Source organism: Rosa chinensis, chromosome 2 (assembly GCF_002994745.2).
Source record: "Rosa chinensis cultivar Old Blush chromosome 2, RchiOBHm-V2, whole genome shotgun sequence".
In the NCBI taxonomy this organism is placed as follows: Eukaryota; Viridiplantae; Streptophyta; class Magnoliopsida; order Rosales; family Rosaceae; genus Rosa; species Rosa chinensis.
The window spans coordinates 79,673,889-79,693,184 of record NC_037089.1 but is presented as its reverse complement, the minus strand read 5'-3'; the positions used below and the strand labels follow the sequence as shown (position 1 = coordinate 79,693,184).

General features: G+C 39.7%; 2 protein-coding genes and 1 long non-coding RNA gene across 3 annotated transcripts; 1 reads left to right on the top strand and 2 right to left on the bottom strand.

Moving 5' to 3' along the window:
* Positions 1-3,868: 3,868 nt before the first annotated feature.
* On the bottom strand, positions 3,869-5,826 carry LOC121051768. The gene is made up of 2 exons (XR_005806866.1): positions 5,664-5,826; positions 3,869-5,227 (listed from the first exon to the last, which is right to left on the bottom strand). It is a non-coding gene; the product is annotated as an uncharacterized LOC121051768 (long non-coding RNA).
* A 3,283-nt stretch (positions 5,827-9,109) lies between these two features.
* LOC112188173 (O-fucosyltransferase 27) lies at positions 9,110-14,173 on the bottom strand. The gene is made up of 10 exons (XM_024327233.2): positions 13,425-14,173; positions 12,900-12,984; positions 12,400-12,470; positions 12,222-12,310; positions 11,884-12,127; positions 11,623-11,735; positions 11,451-11,541; positions 11,227-11,355; positions 10,542-11,092; positions 9,110-9,978 (listed from the first exon to the last, which is right to left on the bottom strand). The coding sequence occupies exons 1-10, from the start codon at positions 13,620-13,622 to the stop codon at positions 9,516-9,518; spliced, it is 2,034 nt and encodes a 677-aa protein (XP_024183001.1). The 5' UTR covers positions 13,623-14,173; the 3' UTR covers positions 9,110-9,515.
* Positions 14,174-16,040: 1,867 nt separating this feature from the next.
* On the top strand, positions 16,041-19,241 carry LOC112188174 (phosphatidylinositol 4-kinase gamma 5). Its single transcript, XM_024327234.2, has 2 exons — positions 16,041-16,261; positions 16,791-19,241. Exon 2 carries the CDS (start codon positions 17,043-17,045, stop codon positions 18,960-18,962), a length of 1,920 nt encoding a protein of 639 aa, XP_024183002.1. The 5' UTR covers positions 16,041-16,261; positions 16,791-17,042; the 3' UTR covers positions 18,963-19,241.
* The last annotated feature ends 55 nt before the right edge of the window (positions 19,242-19,296 follow it).

Sequence of the window (19,296 nt, the reverse complement as noted above, 5' to 3'; positions counted from 1 at the left end):
GAAACTGAAAAATGGACAAATTAAAACCTAGCGAAGATTTGTAGAGGAAAACAAGAATCGAACATTTTCTTTGTTGCTTCTCTTCCAATCGGAGAATTGAATTAGATTCGATCGGTAACTCAAACGCTCAAACCCATAACAATCTGAATTAGATTCTCACCGTTTCCAGCTAAAGGAAGCTTTGATGGCGGAAGGGAGAGGGAGATGGAGCGGGTGGCGGAGAAAGACCAAGGTTTTGAGGACATGCAGTGACAGCGAGAGAGAAGAGGGTGAAGGTGAGGAAGCAGAAGGAAGAGATGGGTAGTACTGAGAGATGGGTTTGTTAATTAAGAGATGGCTTTCGTAAGGGATATGCAGTCAAGAGAGAGCTGAGTGTCGAGTGACTATTTTTTTTTAGAGAGCTGAGTGTCGAGTGCCTATTTTTTTTTTTTTTTTTGTTCTTTCTTTCTTTTGGAGACGATGTGGCAATCAAAACCTAGCTAAAAATTCTTGAAATTATTCACACAACAGAAATCTCTCTCACTGTCGTCTGAGTGCATCACTAAAAATTAAATTCTGAAATCATGGAGGGAAACATGGCGCCTTCAGCATTTTTGGTTAAAATGTTGCCGAACTTGCCTCCCACAGATCCATGCTCACACAACAGAAAATCTTAAATCTGTTGCACAATTACCATAGCTTGCACTAGGCCTATCTAGGGGAAGACATTCAAGCAAGCATCCTCCAACTTTGGTGCTTAGTTTTTCAATCACACAACGGCAAAGGTAAAACCCGTTGTCCTAGTAACCCAAATTTCAGTTTTTCAAGATCCAACCAAGACTCCAAAGTGGAGAGAAATCTGCCGCTAAATTTTTTAAGGCTCAGACGACGGACAATACTTAATTCCGTTGTGCAATGCAGTTTTGATAAAAAAAAGTTATCACTTTATTGGCATTCACACAACATAATGTAACTAGCACCGTTGTATAATAAAGCTTACTTAAACACACAACAGATGATTTGTGTTTCGTTGTGTGATTAACTTTTTGTAGTAGTGTCTCTTTGATAAGAACTACCACTATCCAAAGGATTGTTCCAGTACATGAGAAAGTAATTCCCATGGAGCCGATTTGTTGAAATAAGGACTTATATGGAGAGTTGGAGATGGTAAGAAAATTAAATTCTGGGCTGATATTTGGTTATCTTCTCTACCACTAATACATTATGCTCTTCTTGGTGCTTTATTGATATTAATATTACTCTATGCTCTTTTTGGGATGCCAATGGTTGGAACATTGATCTGCTATCCTTGCTCCTTCCCTATGATATTGTTAACCAAATTGTTCACATTCCTCCTGGGTTTGATGGTTGTGGAGAAGACATTCGAATTTGGGGTTGCAGTTCTAATGGTTTTTTCTATGTAAAGTCTGCCTAAGGTATCTTCTTTAATGATTATACTCAGAATAACTCTCCTTGGAAATTCATATGGAGACTGCAGATTCCCACCAAGCACAAGACTTTTTATGGGTGCTCTGTCATAGGAAGCTTTTGACTAATGTGCAGAGAGCTAGAAGACATCTTACTCATGATGACTCTTGTCCTATTTGTCACACTGCCAGTGAGTCATTAACTCATCTCTTTAAAGATTGTCCTGTTGTTCATCATATATGCATGAAACTCCTTCTCTTCCTTTACCTGAATTTGTTGGTAACACCTTTAACATGAATTGGGAAGGTGGTTAAATGCTCATCTCCACTGCACTACTATAACAAGCACTGGATATCAATGGTGCTCAACCTTTGTCTTTATTTGCTGGTATATCTGGAAGTGGAGAAACAAGTTTGTTTTCGATGCTCAATTTCAAATTCCTACAAATCCTGGTATGTTGATCTCCTCTGCTGTTACTGAATGGATTAATGCTCAGACTAAGGTGGATTTAAATAAAGCTTATAATCTCAACTTACTCAATTGGTTAAAACCTCCCATTGGTAGACGGCTAGACGGCTAGACCCTAGGTAGAAGTATTGTAGTCCTCGACAAAGGTTGTACTTAGGGCATCTCCAACCCTAATGTCAAGAGTCATTTTGGCTTCCCCAATTCAAATCCAGCATCTCCAACTCAATAGAAAAGGTAGTCAAAATGACCCCTGAGTCAAAAAAATTAGTCATTTTGACTAAGTTTTGTAGAACGAAAGCCAAAATGGAGAAAAAAGGAGATCGGTGGGCCCCATAGTTCATTGAGATTATGCTATGACTTTTGACTAAATGGGGTTGAAGATGTAAAATCTGAATGAATAGTAATGACACTAAGAGTGATAAATTCATAAAATGGCTATGACTTTTGACTAAAGGGTTGGAGATGCTCTTAGTATTGTAAATTAGATAAGACTTGAGACCAAAGCATACTCGAATGACCTATTTTGCTTCATGGTAAAGGAATGAAGCAAAATGTTGTCCTATACATATCCTTACAAGACTAATTACAACCCCTAATCCAAATTATCTTTTGGGGCCGTGACCACTTACCTAATTTTAGCCTAAAAATTGTCCACTTACTCCACTAAGAGTTTTTTAACCCTATTTACCCAATCCAACAGTGTTTGACAGTATTGCTCTCTCTCTCTCTCTCTCTCTCTCTCTCTCTCTCTCTCTCTCTCTCTCTCTCTCTCTCTCTCTCTCTCTCTCTCTCTCTCTCTCTCTCTCTCTCTCTCTTCCAGATCTAAAACCACCATAACCACACGCCCCCGCCCCCACGACAACCAGCTCACCTACACCGGCGGCAAGACCAAGATCCTCGCCGTCGAACACACCATCAAGTTCCCTGCCCTCTCTGACAACAACGTGTCGTTCAAGTACCAGCTCCCCGGGGAAGACCTCGACGCCTTGATCTCCATCACCAACGACAACGATATGGTAGTCTAGGCACTGGTGTTGGCCACCATGGGAGCGCTAATGGAAAGAAGAGGTTTAACACAGTCAATCTGACTCTTTGATCTTGCTTCGTTCGGTACTCATTTTTATCAAATCCACAGAGGCAGAAACTCCGAGTCTCCGAGAGAGAAGCTGAGATGTCGAATTGCTTAGTTTGTTGTTGAATCCGTTATTTATCTTTTGCTTTATATATAGCTCTTCTTTCTTGGTGTTCAAGTTTGTATTGGAAAACCAAAGATTTCAGCAGACATGATTTGAACTTTGTAGTTTTGACCATGTCAGCCTTGTTGACTGGAGTCTGCAGTCTGCTTCCCCCATTGTTTCTTCTTAATTAAGCCAAGTTTTTTTGCTGCCCTTACTAGGAAACTAAGCTTTTCTTGGCGGCAAACAAGTAAAACAACTACATTACAATCCACAATGCCCCAATCAGATTTTAGGAAAAACTTTTGGCCAAACTGTGGAATTCATGCTTGAATATGAAACTACAAAACAGAGATTCTAGATTTCCTATTTTGAAGTTTTCCAATGGAATTTCGTCCCCAGAATTCTTAATAATGATGCAAGTAAAGACAATTAAGAAAGCAACCCATCACATTGATAATTAGCAAATGTACTTAATTCGAACAAAGCAAATGTACCAGACGCTAGCTACAAACTGAATGTACCGATTTCAAATTTCAGACAAAACAAATCAAACTGTGCCAACACAGTATCGACCTGACTAGTAACAGAACCAAACCCAAAAGCTAACCACCTTTCTGTGTCATCAGCTTTCTCACAGCTGCGAGCAGACTCAACATCCTCGTCAATGGAACTACACAACACTCACCCCATTGCCTTCCATCCAACCTCCTTTTTTACCCATATTCCACACTACAATGTCAAGTTCCATACAGAGATCAGAGCTTTATTCCCACAGATTGGGCATGTGGCGGTAGTCTAGGAACTGGTGTTGGCCACCAAGTGAGCACAATTGGAAAGAGAAAAGAATTCCCATAGGGAATGTTTTCAACCAGCTTTAACCAATCTCTTGTTCGAATGTTGTACCTGACAATGTCTTTACGAATGTACATATATAAAATATCCTCGTTATTGGGGTCTAAAAATTGTAAATAAACAATATCATAACCCGGAACCATTTTTATGTCCGGTGAATAATCCTTCATCATGCCTTCCAAACATAATTTGCCAGCTCCTCCGTGCATTTCTTCTTCTTTCAACTCCCGGAAAAAAAACGTACAGGTATGATCATGATAGTCGCACATGTGCAGACACCCTCTGTATTCACCAAGATACCGAAGTAGAAAAGAGTCTGGATCATCAAATCGAATGAAACGACATTTATAGCCATCAATGATATCATCACCATTAGTACTATTACGGCTAGTACTAGATAAACTAAGAGCACTGTTACTATTGTTGATCATGAATGGATCCAACCCCAAAAGAAAATTTTGATCACCAGGTTCATCACCCACAAAATACAGCATGCCATTGTAACTGAAGCTCCTCTCTAGAGGGACGGTGTCAGAAATAAAACCTGATGGAATTGATATAGTTGACGTTTTCCATTCACCGGTATCAGAGGAGAAGATTTGCACTTTGAGTTTGCAGACAGATCTCTTACGAAGAATTAATCTCACTATCCTGCACCTATACTCAGCATTGACCTGAATGAAACTTCCTCCCTGATCATCTTTTGTACAGTTATAGTAGGGAAGATCGCATATGAATCCCACTGGTGTATACGGTAAACACGAGGAGGGGGAGGAACAGGAACCCACTGAACTGTGCACGGATTGCAGATGTAGTAATCACGTTGATAATAGCCCCACGTTGTACAGCACAAAACTAAGTCATTATACGTAGCTACCACTACCGGCTCTTGTTCCAAATGGTGGGAACTCATGAGTCTTTCAAACAACAGAGCTAGCGGCTTGGTGGACGATGACATTCTAGTAAGGAACTCCTCCCGTTTGTTGGTTATCAGAGTACGAATTATTGGTGTTTGCTCACGATCACTCTGGAGACGTAGAAAGCGGGCAAGAAAATAAGGACCGGACATGACATTGCACCAACGCTTGGACACGGACTTGCATTTTGAAACAAACTTATAGCATGGAAGCCGACAAAGAATTTTAACCAACACAACATCCGGGAGATCATCAATTTCAATATTCATCAGTTCAGAGGCCGGTACTGCTCCCAAGGTCGACTAGGATTTTCTAGAGTAGACTCTTTTGGTACTGTCACCACCTCTCATGGCAGCCGGAACCGAATAATCAAAGTTAGGTGGGCTAAGATATACTTATCCCAAACTGCAGAACATATACACAAGTTATAACATCTAGCATTATATCTATACACATTCAGATGTCTGTCACAAAATTTTGAATTGGCAAAAGTACCTGTTGCTCAATCACATTTCTTATAAACAGATAAGCAACACTAATAAAAACAGGGCAAAATATAAATGACTAAAATTGCTAAATACATAAATATGAAGATATTCCTACACATTAAGCAAGTCTTGTACAGAATACACTTTAACGAAAATGAAATGAATTTAGAAAATGAGATGCATACACACACGAAAGATCAAAACTTGAAGAGCATTTCTTTTCAGCCAATCAGAATTCAAAGGATCGTGACAATTGGGTGGACATGCAGCAAACTGAAATTGAACTATAACAAGGAAAATTGAGAGATTTGAACAGATAACTGATACTCCGAAAGAAGGGAAAAGTTGGGCACCTTTGTGGGTATATAGGGTTTATAGTTGCAGAAGGAGATTGGGGAGTTTTCTTGTGGAAATCGGACTCGTTGAAGAGATCGGAGATCGACCGAGCGAACGCCGATTTGAACTGCATTGTGAGTGAGGGTGTATTTCTGTTTCAGATGGGGAAGGGAATGGGGTTTATATGGGGGTTGGTTTGATTGAGCACCTGTCCGAGAATTGATTTCGTTTTGTTTTGGACCTTTGGTAAATCCCAAAATGTTACACGTTTTTTTTTTTTTTCAAGGAATTGAGGTAGCAATTCACTTCAGTTACATTAATAAGTGAGTAGTGGTCAGTATTCAGACCGAAGTCTACGAGAGTATCCAAACAAAGTCAGACCAATCCCCTGTCGCAGGTGCAAGAACCCCAAGGCCCCAGTCAGTATTCCAATCAAGGTCTATGAGGATATCTGAGCAAAGTCAGACTAATCCCTCGTTGCAGGCAAAAGAACCCCAAGTTTCTAGTCAATATTTCAACCAAGGTCCACGAGGGTATCATAGCAAAGTCAGATTAAGCTCCCACCCCATCCGCAAGAATTCCAAGGCCCCTCAAACGGTCAAACCTACAGGTCACAAACCGGTGAGAGTTTGGACTCGAACGCTAGACACTCAACCAACATTAGCACACCAAGTGGTAAAAATGTTACAAGTATTAAAAATATTAAACTTCAAAATGTTACAAGAATAGTTTTTTTTCTTCCCCCAAATTAGTTAATCTACAAAATTTTACGTACTGAAATCGTAAACTTATACGTACTACATAGTAAGCTTACACTTGATGGTCAACAAAGCCAAATAATCAAGTACTACGAACCAATACAATAGAATAACAATTAGAAGATAGCAGACCAAAACAAATCTTTGGTTGTCGGTTTATGAAAACTGTAAACTGAGAAATCCCAGATAAAGAGGGGCTCAGGTCGGAGATCACCCTAAAGAAACTCAAAACAAGTATATACCAGATTTCCGGTCATGTCGTGGTAGTCTAGGAACTGGCCGGTGTTGGCCACCATGGTACAAGAAATGGGCAGTTATTGTAACAAGAAAATGGTCCTCTTTGAACTATTGACCACACTTTTGTACGAATGTAGCACATCACAGTGTCGTTTTGTTGGTATCTTTTAAGAAGCAAGACATCGTTATCATTCGGGTCGAAACCTACTAGAGTAATACCCATGTCGTCGTCATCCGGAATCATTTCTTTGTCTAGTGAATAAACCTTCATCTTTTTGGGAAGACAACCCGCTAGCTCCTCGCTAGACTTCGTCATCATTCAAATCAAGAACAGATAAAGAGTACGATTAGCATCGTCGTGGTTCTCAAATATTCGTAAACCGTCTCTGCACACATCTGACCACCAAAATTTAAAATGGTCATTCCGTTCTAATTTTATGACACGACATTTATACTGATCAATGATATGATCACCATTAGTACTGCTACTGTTGATCATGAACGGATCCAATCCAATTAGAAAACCATCTTCTTCATCATCATCATCATCATGAAAATCAATATTCCAATATAGCATGTTAATTGTTGCAAGCAAGGCCAATATCTTTGAATACACTAATGTTGTTAAACGCAAATACTAATGGAGATGATACAACTGACTCTCTCCATTTACCAGTCTCAGAAGAGAAGATCTGCACTCTCAAATCGTGTGAAAGAATCGAATTCTGATTATCAGGACAAACTAATCTCACAACCCTGCACCTATAGTCGGGGTTAAGCTGGATGACATGTCCTCCCTGATTGTCTTTCTTAAATATATAGTAGGGAAGATCACAGGTGAATCCCACTATTGCATACCGGTAGACTTGAGGAGGTGGAAGAAGAGGAACACATTGGAGCGTGCATGGATTGCAGATGTAGTAGCAATCAGGTTTATCATACTTGCTTACACTGCACAAAACCAAGTCATTATATGTAGCTACCATAACTGGTACTACTTTCAAACGGGGGTGGAAACTCATGAGTCTTGTGAATATAGGAGTTAGTGGCTTGGTGGATGAGGACATTCTATGAAGGAAGTCCTCTCCTGTTCTGTTTATCAGAGTACGTGTTATTGGCGTATGCTTATCACTTTTCTGAGTAGCGGTTAATAAAATAAGGACCGGACACGAGAGTGCACCAACGCTTGGAGACGCGCTTACATCGAGGAATGAATTTATAGGAAGGAAGTCAACAAAAGATTTCAACGAACATATCGTTGGGAAGATCATCAAGATTAATATTCATCAATTTTAGTGCTGCTGATCTCACATCCACAGCAGCTCCTTCCTGTTCTGTAGCAGAAGGGAGGTTAAGATCAAAATCATGCCGTCTTCTAAACCGTTCTGGTGATGATGATGATCTTTTCGAGTGTTGACTATGATCAGAGGCCCTTGGTGCTCCAAGGACACTCTACTGTAGCTTATTGTTCTTGTGTAAAACTAAACTCATCGATATCTAATATATAAACATGTTTATTTAGGTAACACGGCTAACATAGTAATCCAACAGTATATAGGACCCTATACTAGCTAGGGTTTACAGAATAAACCCGAAATCTTGTGTTAACTTCGATTTATACTACTTTTTAAATCCGAGTGTATATAGGTAAGTTATTAGATAAGAACCTTTGTCAAACTTTTGATATTGGTGTCTGATTCATCTTGTAAGTTTATACCTGTATTTGTGATTCTTAAATTACTTTCTACTACAGGGGCTTTATTGTGCCACCTGTGATCGGTGGTGATGTGGAGGCACCAAACAATTACTCGCGTAGGAGTAGACCAGAGCTGTTGGAAAAAATTGTGCTTGAAAATCTAACACTGGCACCTCAACAGCCTCAAGAGTCCCTTCTGAAAGATGATCAATACTCATTTACTGTGTATTGGGTAACTTTGTTGCACGTAAGAAACTATATACGTGACCCTTCCGAAGCCCTTTCTTCGATTCTTTCGGTGTTGATCAACCTGACATATGCTTGATCAGTGACTCAGTGTCCACGTTTAGTTCAGGTTTGTTCCCCGGGGAGGCTTCATTCTGATCTTCCTCCATGTGCAATGGTTGGCTTCTCAGTCCAGGCTTTTGTTAATGGGGCATTTCACTGGCTGGCTCCTCCATCATGTAGATGACGAATTTAACTATTTCGTTTTGAACATTTAACTATCCATCATTTAAACATATGTTATTCAGATTCACTTGGATAAGCTTCTATGACTAGTGCTTTCCTAACCTCCAAAATCGTAGTAAAACAATGAAACAAAAGCAGTAGTCAATGTTTAGCTGGTTTTATCGGAATTCTCGTGAGCATATAGTCGACTCCAAAACAAACACAGTCCAGTGTTCTTGCCCAAATCACATTTGAGAGATAAAGATAATTGATCAACAGTGCAAGTTCTGTTTGAAAGGAGTAGTTAGTGTAGACACACTTCTGAGTAGGAGTAAAGAATTAATTCAATCAGAAACTCTAACAAAGGCATTTACCATACTGCTGTTGGCATTGTTGTGACTTGTGTCAGTTTGAAGCGAAAGTGAAAACCCTGTCTAGGAAAAGATTGGCAAAAGCTACAATTCACGAACACATTAGGTAACATCAAAATTGGATATTGGGAATATATAATGACACTATATTGCCTGAAAAGGAGTCAACCAACCCAATAGAAATGGGTAAGTGCTTCGATGGAGTAGCAAAATTGGCGGGTAGTCACTTGTGTTCTTGAACAGTTGCTGGATCTGAATATTAGTTCCCATCTAGCTGGATTAGACAAATGAAGACTATCTTTTATGTACAAAAGTGCGGTCGAGGATGTTCAGAATTACTGGGACTCAATTAGTTCACTACCTATCTCCACCCTCAACCTCGTCTTGATCCTCCAACTGAGTCTCTTCTTTGTTGCTTAAATCTTCATGATCTCCATTATTTTTCCGGAAAAATAATCCAGATGAGGTGGAGTCATCCTCGTCTAAAGCTTCCTCATTCTCCTTGTCTTTTGTCTGCAATGTCAAATCATTCTCCATCCAAGCTGGACAAAAGTGCACAATTCCAAGAGCAGCAATAACTTGGGAGTGACTAGGAGTTGACGTTGAAGCATTGATGGATTTTCCAGCATAATCACGCCTCAAGCAAGAACATTCAGGGACTGGATGAGAGATAAAAGACTTTGATTTGGGTATTGTGGAGGCTTCTAATAACCCATCAACCAATCTCTTTCTCAAATGCTTGCGCACAGACATCAGCCAAGTATGGTTTGCATGGTAAAGGTGGTCACTGATTTCTTCCAAGAGCCTGACGACTTCTTTTCTGTTCACAAAAACAATGAAAGAATTTAGCAAAAATAAAACAAATCATCATCTTCATATGTGCATATCTCTTTTAGACTTTGCTGTGAACTAATCACAAATGTTAAAGAAAAGTATATCTTCATCAAGCAAGCAACCTGAGATAATTTTCTTTTCCACCTAAATCTTATGTATCCAGAAATTTTTTTGTGTTAGTTAATGATTACAGATTCAGGTTATCCCAACTCCCAGCTATCAAAAAATAAGGAAAAAAATAGCACCAAGTATATATTGTGCCACAAGATAAGATTTGCTGTCTAGGAGCTAAAAGGCCCCCTCACCCCCAAAGGACATCAAAATAATTTGTTTCCATTAGCATATCAAGCTTTCAAAGATTAAGTAACAAGAAACTGCAATGCATTTGATTTGAAGACCTTCACCACAAATAGGCTAACAGCAGTTAACAAATCTCAAATTCTACCTGTTCAATCTGATTCAAGAAGAAAAAATTTGTATGATAATATTTACATAGTTTACTGATTGTGTGCGTGTACATGCAACCATATTCAGACATGGAAAAGTTACCTGTCTGGCCTGTATGTTTTTGATGCAGCTGACTGATAGAGTCTATGTCCCATTACTAAGCTTGCAAAATTTGGATGTCCCTTACCATCACGATCAAATCCAGGGATAAATACATCAGCTTCAACGCATATCACGTAATCAATTGCTTCCCAAAGTAGTTTATGAGCGTTTGTCCTCAATTCCATAACTGTACTATCAGGCTCATTATCACTCTCAGCTACCCAGCCCCACCAACCTTCAATGTTATATGATTTAGGCCTGGCTGGAGGTGGTGGAAGTGGGCGAGGACGTGGCCCTGCAGTTTTCCATGCTTCAAACTTCATCTCTTCCTCGACTGTAGGTGGACTCCTGGGATTACTTTCGAACAGGTTAGCCTCACGACCATAAATCCTACTGAGCTCCCAGAGAATGCTGAGGGAGGTCCTATCAACAACATTTTCAAACATCGCACGAAGAGGGATCAATGTCCTTTGGCCACCAAAGATTTCTCCACCAGACACATATATTATTGTATCCCAAAAGTATCCATATGCACGAAGAATAATACCAATCTGTAACAAAGGATAGCGGTAAATTTCTTTGCTACTTATACTAGTAAAGTATAGGATCAACTTAACAAAGTTCACTTCATCCCTAGGATGAGTGATGAACGTCTCTGTGGTTTTGTGCCTAATTAGTATCTTACCTCTTCCGGCATTAGTGGGCAAGAACCTTTAAGTCGTTGTTTTGCAGAATTCACCGAAAGATTCCCCTTGACAATCCCACGTTTTATCATCCACTGTCTTTTGTGCTGAATGAGTTCAGTGTGTACATCCTTGGAAAAAGAATCAAGACACCCAAGCAAATCAAATGCTGTGAAGCGTACCACAGATTTAAAGTAATTGTGTGGTCAAGGATTGAAGTAAATACCTGAAAGAGTTCGGCACAACCATGATATGCCAAAGCATCTCTAGTCATTCCAGGGTCAAATGCTACAAATGGCTGTCCAGGGGCCCGTAATCTAAAGCAGCAATAAATAGACGTTGAGAGAGAGAGAGAGAGAGAGAGAGAGAGAGAGAGAGAATGACAACTAGTAACTGACCTGTGTAAAATTTTGGTAGCAAGCTCCTGGACCTCCTGCCGGAACCGAAGTGCATGAAAAGCAACCCTACATCTCAGCCTCTGGTACTCTTCAAGATCTGGTGGCAGGATAGCCTGCATTGCACCAACAAAAGGTAGTAAAACATCAAAATGAAAAGAGTTATTACTAGTAGCAACTATAGTGAAGACCACAAACACAGAAGACTCAAGGTGGCAAACTCAAGTTATGGTACAGTACAAAAGAAAGAACAGTCATAGTTACCTGCAAGCATCCACCGTCAGACACAACTAGTTCAACTACTGAATGCTTCTTTAAAACTGGAAGAACGCGGTGCTTATAGTAGTATGGTGAAGCAGAGTAAGGCACTTTAAACGAGGGAATATTCTTTTTCTTCCTTTGCCCTTTGAGATTTTTAGGGAGGGTTTTCACAACTTTGATGTCTTTTGATAATGCTGCCATGAATTGGTCCTCATTGTAGAGATAGGCAAAACTCTTAAACTGAGAGCTACATAAGAACATAAGATATAATAAATCAACAGAGAACAGTCACTGAAGAAATCTGAGGTAATGAATAATTAAAGATTGTAATGAAAGGCAACCTGATGCCCTTGCTGCTTGTGGTTGACTGGAGCTCAGGAATAACTAATGTTGCATTAAGAAACCGAGAAATCACAACTACATCACATATCTGAAAAATCAATAAAACGCTGCAGCTGTAAACTCATAAAACATTTGAATATTATGGCACATAAGCTATTCAAACATTACCACCCTTACCGAATTCCTGATCTCATGAAACCCGCCTTGTATCCTCACAAAGATAAAACCATTGGTATCTGAATTGGGATCTGTAAAATACAAACTACATTAATAATTTTTGATTATGCAGGTAATCAAACTGTAGAAAATGTGTTAGGTATCTTCAATCCCTACCCAAGGTCAAAATGTTACGTTGGCTACAAAGATAAACAAACATTTTGAGCTCAAATTTTGAGGTTTCAATAACTAAATTTTAGATTTTAGGGATGTAGTTAAAAGAACTGTTAGAATATCACCGGTCAGGTTAGACCGAGGATCCCAATAATTCTAGCAAACCTACAATCCCATAACACTCTCTGAAAGTAAGATCAAAAGAAAAAGAAAACCAATGTCACCATCAACTTTCCAGTAGATAAATTTTACAAAAGAAATCCTTTTTGACCAAGCATAAACTAAATTAACCTCTACAGCATTGAACCAATACAGAAATTACAAGGAAGATGAAATTGTGGCCTAACCGGAATAATATCCTCTGGGATTTGCATCAGGATGCAATGATTCGAGAGGCCTTACCGGACCCCATAGCCTTCTATACATTGCACTCTGCACTCCATAGAAGTAGGATAAGCAGTTATAATTAGTACACAGCAAATAGATAGAGTGAAACTATACAGACCACAAGCCACATAGTATCCAAAAGCTTCCAAATTAACTGGGAAAATTAATGGATAAAAAACCACAAAAGGGATCCAAACTAATTCACAAACTCAAACTCAGCTCATTACACAAAACCAACAAAATAATTCAATGCATTCTGTCTGAGTTTTCCCCAACAACCAAAAAAGACCAACATTGCACCCAAAACCAATGATGATTGCTTCACTGTTAAACCCCGTAGCACTTGAAACCCAGAAAGAGAAAGCACTTTGGGCCAATAAAGCAAATCAATTATGGACAAAAACACAATCTTTATAAGAAAATTCAAGTACAAGACACATGAACACACAGCAAAGATGAGATCTTTATGGGAATAGAGTAATTACAGTCTTGGAAAAATTCAAGCTTTCACCAATGGTTCGCCTTGGGAAGATTGTGATTGAAGAGTGGAACTCTGAAACGCCCTCCTCAGTAAATCTAGCCAGTAAAAAGTGAACAAACAGAGAAATAGCTGAGAGAACCAGACCAAAAAGACCAACCCATTTCATTTTTGACTTCAACACCATCTTCCCTTCTGCTTTCATTGCAAATTTCTCTCCCCACCCAGATTCCTAGTTCTTCCCCAAGAACCAAACTCCCACAAGATTGCAGAAGCAGAGAAGTGAAGAGGTTTTTGAGTCCAAAGGACTACAAACACAGATTCAGGACACTTTAACGTTTGAGTGTTCGAGTTGAATCGACCAGACAAGGTCTTTTCTATTTTATTATCCCATCACAACAAGCCCCACTCTCAATGTTAGAGCGTGGGGGACACGGCCCAATGAGGAGTGAAAAAATACTTCCCTAACTTAGTAAGGTTGACTGATTGAGTACTATGGAGGAACTTGGTTGGCTGCCATGTTGGGTTGTAGTGATGAGGTTTTGGGCTGTGGGGGGTTTTGTATTAGTTGTCTCTGTGACTCTGTCTACACCAAAGGGGTTCTGGTAATATCAATATGGGAGAGAAAGGATGAGAATCTCTCATTGGGGAAGGAAAGGGTTTTGGATTCAATTTGGAGATAAAAGAAAAACTTTTGGGGGAGCAAAGATGAGGTATGGTTTAAAGAGGTGCACTGTTTTGGGGCAGGGGAGGATCCATGGAAAGTAAATGCGATTAGGTGAACACAGAGTTTTTGCTTGACTTTGAATATGAAAAGAGGAAGGGTACTGAAACTGGCTTCTGCAGAGGAGTGTAAATGTTTTTACCTAAAATAAAAGTGAAATAAATGGACCTGGAAATTATGGGCAAAAATCACATTCTTCTTTGGTTTTCTTGTTGCATAAAATAGTACCAAGATACACAAAAATTAATTATTTAGTTTTACTCTACAATGATTGAGATCATGAGAAGTATAGATCAACCAACTATCATTTTATTCGAAAGTCATATAATGTTATGGAGAAAAACAGCACTTAAACCTAATTGTTGTAGCCCTGTAGGATCATGAAAAAGAGTCTTCATGAAAAATAGTGCTAATCAATAATGCAAAACTTTCAATAGATGGAAGGTAGCTTGTTTAAAGTTGAAACTAAGAAAAAGAAAATATAGATTATTGCTAGACTACCTTTTCATTATGCCATAAAAAGGAGGTAATCTTTTAATTAGTACTAATCTTCCTTTTAAAAGGAGGTAATCTTTTAATTAGTGCTAATCTTCCTTTTGAGTTGGATGTTAGCACAAGGCTGTGAGCCAAGGCAAAAAGGCAAAGGAAACAAAGTGCCACTGGGCAAATCACAAGCATACTAGACTTTTGCCTAAATTTGACAAATTAAAAGAATTTAGCTTAGTTTTGCCATCAACAATTTCTTGGTTTGCCAAATAAATTGGATCATAAGTCCTGATATATAGATGTTCATTGTTTTTTGAAGTATAAAGAAAGAAATAATCAGCTTACCAAGATCACCGGCCATCACAGCATCACTCCTCTCTAAGCTGCTACGCATGTGATGGACAGTCATACCTCGAATATATACCTTTTCCCCATATGATTATACTTTCTACTTCTGTATATAATTGTGTTCTTCTACTCCCATCACGTGCTTTTGCAACATGATCACAAAAATATACACATGTAGCTACGAACAACAGGGGTATAAAACACCTGGCAAAACATGTATAAGTAATGAACAACATGCGTAAATTAAATCCTCAATATTGACACCTAAATTACCGTAAATTGACTAAAATGGCATTTGTAAGACTTTGTCATCGGCTTAATTGGGACTCAAAATAAGAACATGTGATCAATGCGTCGTACTTTTTTTAGTTTTTGGGTTCAATTTTAGAAAAAAAAAACGTTTGTTTCTATTTTAAATGAGTATAACCTATAATATTAAACGATTCGAACGTATCAGACTTTCCTCAAAACACAACCATTGAGTATAGTACAAGAACAACAACTCTTAACGGCATTGTCTAGAAGATGATATAAAGTCATTTTATTAACAGTAGACGACGCGATACATATAATCCTCTATGAGGATTTAGCTCTCCCCAGACTTTTCTCGTTCCCCCCAACATATAAGCTTGAACATATATTTTCTTATCTTTCGATTTCACACATTATCGTCACATATTACATCTCTCTCAACAGCACCCTCATCATCACTATGAATCCGATCAAAATCATCGACCAACTTCTCAGCCGCCACTCCTCGACGGTGCTGCTCAACGCCACACTATCGATCCTCGGGCGAATAGTTTGGGACCAGTAAGCCCCAAAGTGTCCTCGCCACCCCTCCCTAATCCATCCATTGTCCTATTCTCCGTCCGTTCTCTCTCCCGTAAAATCCCCAAAATACCCACAAAACTCCGTCATCCGTCTTCCCCACCTCCGCAAAAAGACGAAAACCTCCACACGAACCGCCTCGCGGCACGTGGCACAATCAGCGCGCGCCACTTTTTTTTTTTAATTTTTTTTTTCGAATTTAGAAAAACGAGTCCCGTACTTTGCTTTTTTGGGTATAAACCCCCCATTTTTCCAGGTGAAAAAAATTGGCGAGAGTAATTAGAGCCCGCTGGAACAACTGACTGTGTCCGACGACGACGATCGAGTCTCCGTTCCCGGCGATATAACTCCGATCCAATCTCCGCTGTCAGTCTCTGATCGCCTTTCGTCTCTACGGCGGTGGCTCCACGCAAGGCTCCGCCGTCCCGTTCCCAACCTCCTTCTCGCGCTCTCCGGTGAGTCTCGCCTCTCTTTCTGATTTGTTTGATTATGAGCGATGCCGAAAACTTTATTCAGCGAACATATTTGATTTTGTAGAGCGCGATTGAATTTGAATTTGAAATTCGTGATCAGTTCATACTGGTAGCGACGTAGTGTTGAGATTTTGGGCTTGATTTATGATTTTGTAGGTATATTGTTTAATTAGCAAGAAATTTTGTTGATTAATGTGTTTAAATTTTTTTTTTTTTTTCACCAGAAAAATTGGTGAAGAAATTTTGGAGGGTAAATTTTGAACAAAAATAAAGGAAAAAATGGATTAAGAAATTTTAATTTGGATTGCATTTTTAAGATGCAGATTGCTTTTGGTGATAGTAATATTAAGAGCGGATTTTTTTTATTTTTTTATTTTTTTAAATAACTCGTTAGGTGTGATTGAGATAGGAAAAGGAAATGTAGAAAGAAATTTATTTTAGACCTGTGTGTTGGTGTGAATTTGTGGCTATAGTGGATTAATGTAAGGAATGTGGTTGTTTGGAATACCAGTTTTTTTATCAGGTGGTCTGTCGGATGTAGCTAAATTTCAAAGCTGGTGGCATCTTCGATGTAGCGACTTTTATCAAGTGTTTCTAGCCAGCGTATTGTCCACTACTCGTATGATTATGATTGGTTTCGGTGCAAACAACTTTGTTAAATCAGTGCCGGCATTTGAGATTGGCGTCTGCTTGAGAGAGAAGCTCTCTGCTGCAGCTGCCTCTACTGCCGGCATTGGAAGCTGGCGCTTCTCCGCTTCATTTCATGTCTCCTGAGGTGGATAAACGTGTACATTACCAGATGGCAGTTGCAACCTGTAGAGGACCTCTTAGTGGTGAGTACTATGGGAATAAGAGATTGGAAAAGAAACATTGTGCAAAGAGACGTGTATTTGTGCAGACTGAAACTGGTTCTGTTTTGGGCATAGAGCTCGATAGGAGTGACAATGCGCACACACTGAAGAGGAAATTAAGGCTTGCACTTAATGTCCCAACTGATGAGAGTTCACTGGTATGTGGTGACATGGTTTTGAAGAATGATCTCAGCATTGTTAGAAATGATTCGCCGCTTCTTCTCACCAGGAACTTGATGCACAGAAGTTCATCTACCCCCTGTCTCGCACCTATTGGGAGGGATTTTCAGCAGAGGGATCAGAGTGGCCCGATTGAGGTACTGGGATACTCGGATAAATTTGCTAGAACAAAACAACTGGTTGTCGATATTGTGAAGGCAATAAGAAATGACATTGATCCAGTTCCTGTTCATGGTGGGCTTGGAGGTGCATATTATTTCAGAAATTGTCGTGGTGAAAACAGTGCCATTGTAAAACCAACAGATGAGGAACCTTATGCCCCAAATAACCCAAAAGGTTTTGTAGGGAAAGTTCTTGGACAACCAGGTCTCAAACGTTCAGTACGGGTTGGGGAGACGGGTTTTAGAGAAGTCGCAGCCTTCCTTCTTGATCACAATAATTTTGCTAATGTGCCTGATACTGCTCTTGTGAAGGTCACACATTCAGTTTTTAATGTCAATGATGGGGTGAAGGGTAATGTGCATCAAAACAAAAAGCAAGCAAGTAAGATTGCATCACTGCAGCAGTTCATTCCTCATGATTTTGATGCCAGTGATTATGGGACTTCTAGCTTCCCTGTTGCTGCCGTGCATAGAATAGGGATTCTAGATGTCCGGATTCTAAACACAGACAGGCATGGTGGCAACCTTCTGGTTCGGAAGCTTGATGATGCTGGGAGATTTGGTCAGGTGGAGCTTGTACCCATTGATCATGGCCTTTGTCTCCCAGAAAGTTTGGAGGATCCATACTTTGAGTGGATGCATTGGCCTCAGGCATCAATTCCTTTCTCTGATGATGAGCTTGCGTATATAAGTAAGCTCGACCCTTTCCGGGACTCTGATATGCTTAGAATGGAGCTGCCCATGTTTCGAGAGGCGTGCCTTCGAGTATTGGTTATTTGCACAATTTTCCTCAAGGGAGCTGCAGAATTTGGTCTCTGTCTTTCCGAGATTGGTGAGATGATGAGTAGAGAGTTTCGTGGCCATGAGGAGGAGCCAAGTGAACTTGAGCTTATGTGCCTTGAAGCGAAGAAACTGTTCCAGGAGGAAATATCATATTGTGAGCCAAACGCAGGAGGCCAGGAGGAGTTTCAATTTCACCTAGACTGTGTGGAGGAGCTGGATTTCACTCGAAGTACCGAAGAGAAAATGGAAATTTCAAGGACTCCTCGTTGCGGATCAAAGAGTGAAAACAGAAGATGCTTACTCTCTAAACTAGAGGAGACTGCGGAGGAGGACATAGAAGATATTGAGAGTAATGATTTATCTCTAAGCTCTGATGAATGCACTAACCTAGTAGAGGATTGTGTTTTAAATGTTTCACAATTGTCAACATCGATGAAAAATGTCAGCATTGGCGAGAAGAGTTGGCATCATGTAGGTTTGATGCAGAAGAGCGGCTATGTGGCTGGCGCATCATCTGGAAACAGGAGTGCGAATGAGCAGCTGCCTATGAGCAGCAGTTTTGTGAAGCTGGCAGATATGAATGAAGAGGAATGGATGCAGTTTCTGGAAAATTTCCAGAAATTGCTTCGCCCTGCTTTTGCTAATCGCAAAGCGGGGAATGTGGGTCAGAGGCAGAGACAGAGGCTAGGGGCTTCCTGCCAGTTTTGACGCAGTATTTTTATATAAATAAGACCAAGACGGCGGGACTCTGCTTTGCAGTCCGGAGTCTCACCTACCCTCGGGAATTCTACTACTATGAAACAATATAAGCTTTTTTCCATGCTAATGGAGGTGAGAACCTTTATTTCATATGTTTTCCTAGTGTTTTTCCTTCCACGTTGTGTTGACAGCGTAGAGAAGTTGAATAAATCATACAATGCTATGTATCTTAGTTTGTTTGAGTTTTTAAACTCTTTTATATGGAGTCTCCTCTTGTGCTTTCTCCGACCCGCTTTCTCCTATGTTATCATACCTAAGTTGCAAATCTTCTTATTGGTACCCA

What these genes read in the sequence shown, in the direction of transcription:
- LOC112188173 (XM_024327233.2), bottom strand. Translation starts at nt 13,622, where the DNA reads ATGAAAGCAGAAGGGAAGATGGTGTTGAAGTCAAAAATGAAATGGGTT. An exon ending in CTGACGGTGGATGCTTGCAG is followed by an intron (nt 11,736 to 11,883) that starts GTAACTATGACT and finishes GGTGCAATGCAG; the next exon opens with GCTATCCTGCCACCAGATCT. An exon ending in AAAACATACAGGCCAGACAG is followed by an intron (nt 9,979 to 10,541) that starts GTAACTTTTCCA and finishes TTTTGTGAACAG; the next exon opens with AAAAGAAGTCGTCAGGCTCT.
- LOC112188174 (XM_024327234.2), top strand. Translation starts at nt 17,043, where the DNA reads ATGTCTCCTGAGGTGGATAAACGTGTACATTACCAGATGGCAGTTGCA.